The sequence below is a fragment of the Loa loa genome (assembly GCF_000183805.2).
Source record: "Loa loa unplaced genomic scaffold supercont3.647, whole genome shotgun sequence".
Classification (NCBI taxonomy): Eukaryota; Metazoa; Nematoda; class Chromadorea; order Rhabditida; family Onchocercidae; genus Loa; species Loa loa.
In genome coordinates, this window is record NW_018108827.1 from 1 (window position 1) to 1671 (window position 1671).

The following is a 1671-nucleotide window of genomic DNA, read 5'->3' on the forward strand; positions in this document are numbered from 1 at the left end:
CTTTATTCCTACTTCTCCACTTACTCCTTGCATTGGTAAACTTATTGATACATTCCGTTCCTCACTCACTTTTTGCACTGGTAAATCCAACAGGTCTGTTTGCTCCGTTTGCGCTTCCTCAAATTGTACGAAATAATCTACCTCATATTTTATTAAGATGTTGAAATTTTCGGAATATTGTAGTGCTATATTGTATTTTTAACTTTAAATGAACTTACAGTTGTTTGAATATTGCCCAGTTGGAAGACGAAGAAAGCGATATAAATAAAATGCATGTCGAAGTGAACAATACTTTGCCAATTCTGAAAAACATTCAAATTTACTAATGCACTGGATAACAACGCCTGTTGTTTGAAAATTGCATGAAGATTCAACAAATGATTTTTTAAATATATTAGCGTTGAAAAAAAAAAAAGAATATGGTGGGACATCTCTCATTCAAACGATTAACATAACATGTTGGAAATGGATTGTAAACGTTTCAAAGTAGTATTTGCGAAAACCTTATCCATACAAATTTGATTGGGAGATAATTTTGTTCTTAAAAAAGTACTCATTTCACGCTTACTGGAAATTCCAAAATTCTATGACACGAAAGTTTGGATAGCAGCTGGCATTTTTTATCGGAATAAATGAAATAGAACTTACCGGATGAAATTCTTGGAAGAGCCTTTGATATAGACAACCCAGTCACTTCTTTTGTTTGGTATTGTCCAAATATCGTCTGCGTAAATGCTCATTCAAATGAGAGTGGCAAACTATCTGTACAAATAATCTATCGCCACGTGTAATAATGCAATGATAACAATGATCGTTTAATCCTTTATACTGTACAATTTCATTTTAGCTGTTATATCGCATTGTGAAAATTAATTTATGCAAATCCGTCGCGAAATTTTGTGCATGATTTCGTTTCACAAAATTTTGTGTACAATTTAGTCACATTAGATTGGAAAATTTAATTCAGTTTTATTTCATAGGAAAAAATATTCAAATTGACAGCAAGCAATTGAAATTTTAAAAGAACCATTTTTGCTGAATAAGATAATCATTTAAATTATCAATTCAGTACTATTTGATATAATCTCTTTTGTAATAGTAAAAACAAAAGCTTTGCTTCTGGAATATTGGAAGAAGTTTATATATCTAAAAATTTATTGGAAATGGAAATATTGATCAAATATATGTAGTTCAAATTTGCTATCCTTTCTTTTGGGTCTTTTTTCTCAAATAAATTTCACTTTTATGAATTTTCTTTTTCTTTCTTACTATAAAAAAATATTCTATCATATTCTATACCAGATTACAGGATTGGATCCTTCTTAAGCAATGTTTTTATGGAAATCAATAATTGCTGTTCCTGTGGCATCATTATCAGTAGAATTAACAATTTCTTTAATCATAATGCCACTAATTAATTCGATTTGAACAACTAATTTAAATTTGAACGCGATAATACGAAGCATCATGATTGGACTCGAATGGTTAAGATTAAATCAAATTAAATAAAGGAAACACGTTTGAACTTGAAACAATCTGAATTAATAGCAGAATATGTTAATGTTAATTTCAAATAAAAAACTTGACTCTTTAAAATAACTATGAACGCTAATTACTACATGATTGTCCCCAGGCGATAATTACTATCGTCAACTAATTTTCTGAACTTGG

At 29.4% G+C, this 1671-nt stretch overlaps 1 protein-coding gene across 1 annotated transcript; it reads right to left on the bottom strand.

Moving 5' to 3' along the window:
- Nucleotides 1-214: 214 nt before the first annotated feature.
- LOAG_18894 (hypothetical protein) lies at nucleotides 215-830 on the bottom strand (the record flags this gene model as incomplete). Its single annotated transcript, XM_020451554.1, has 2 exons — nucleotides 649-830; nucleotides 215-302 (listed from the first exon to the last, which is right to left on the bottom strand). Exons 1-2 carry the CDS (start codon nucleotides 738-740, stop codon nucleotides 215-217), a joined length of 180 nt encoding a protein of 59 aa, XP_020304650.1. The 5' UTR covers nucleotides 741-830.
- Nucleotides 831-1671: the final 841 nt, after the last annotated feature.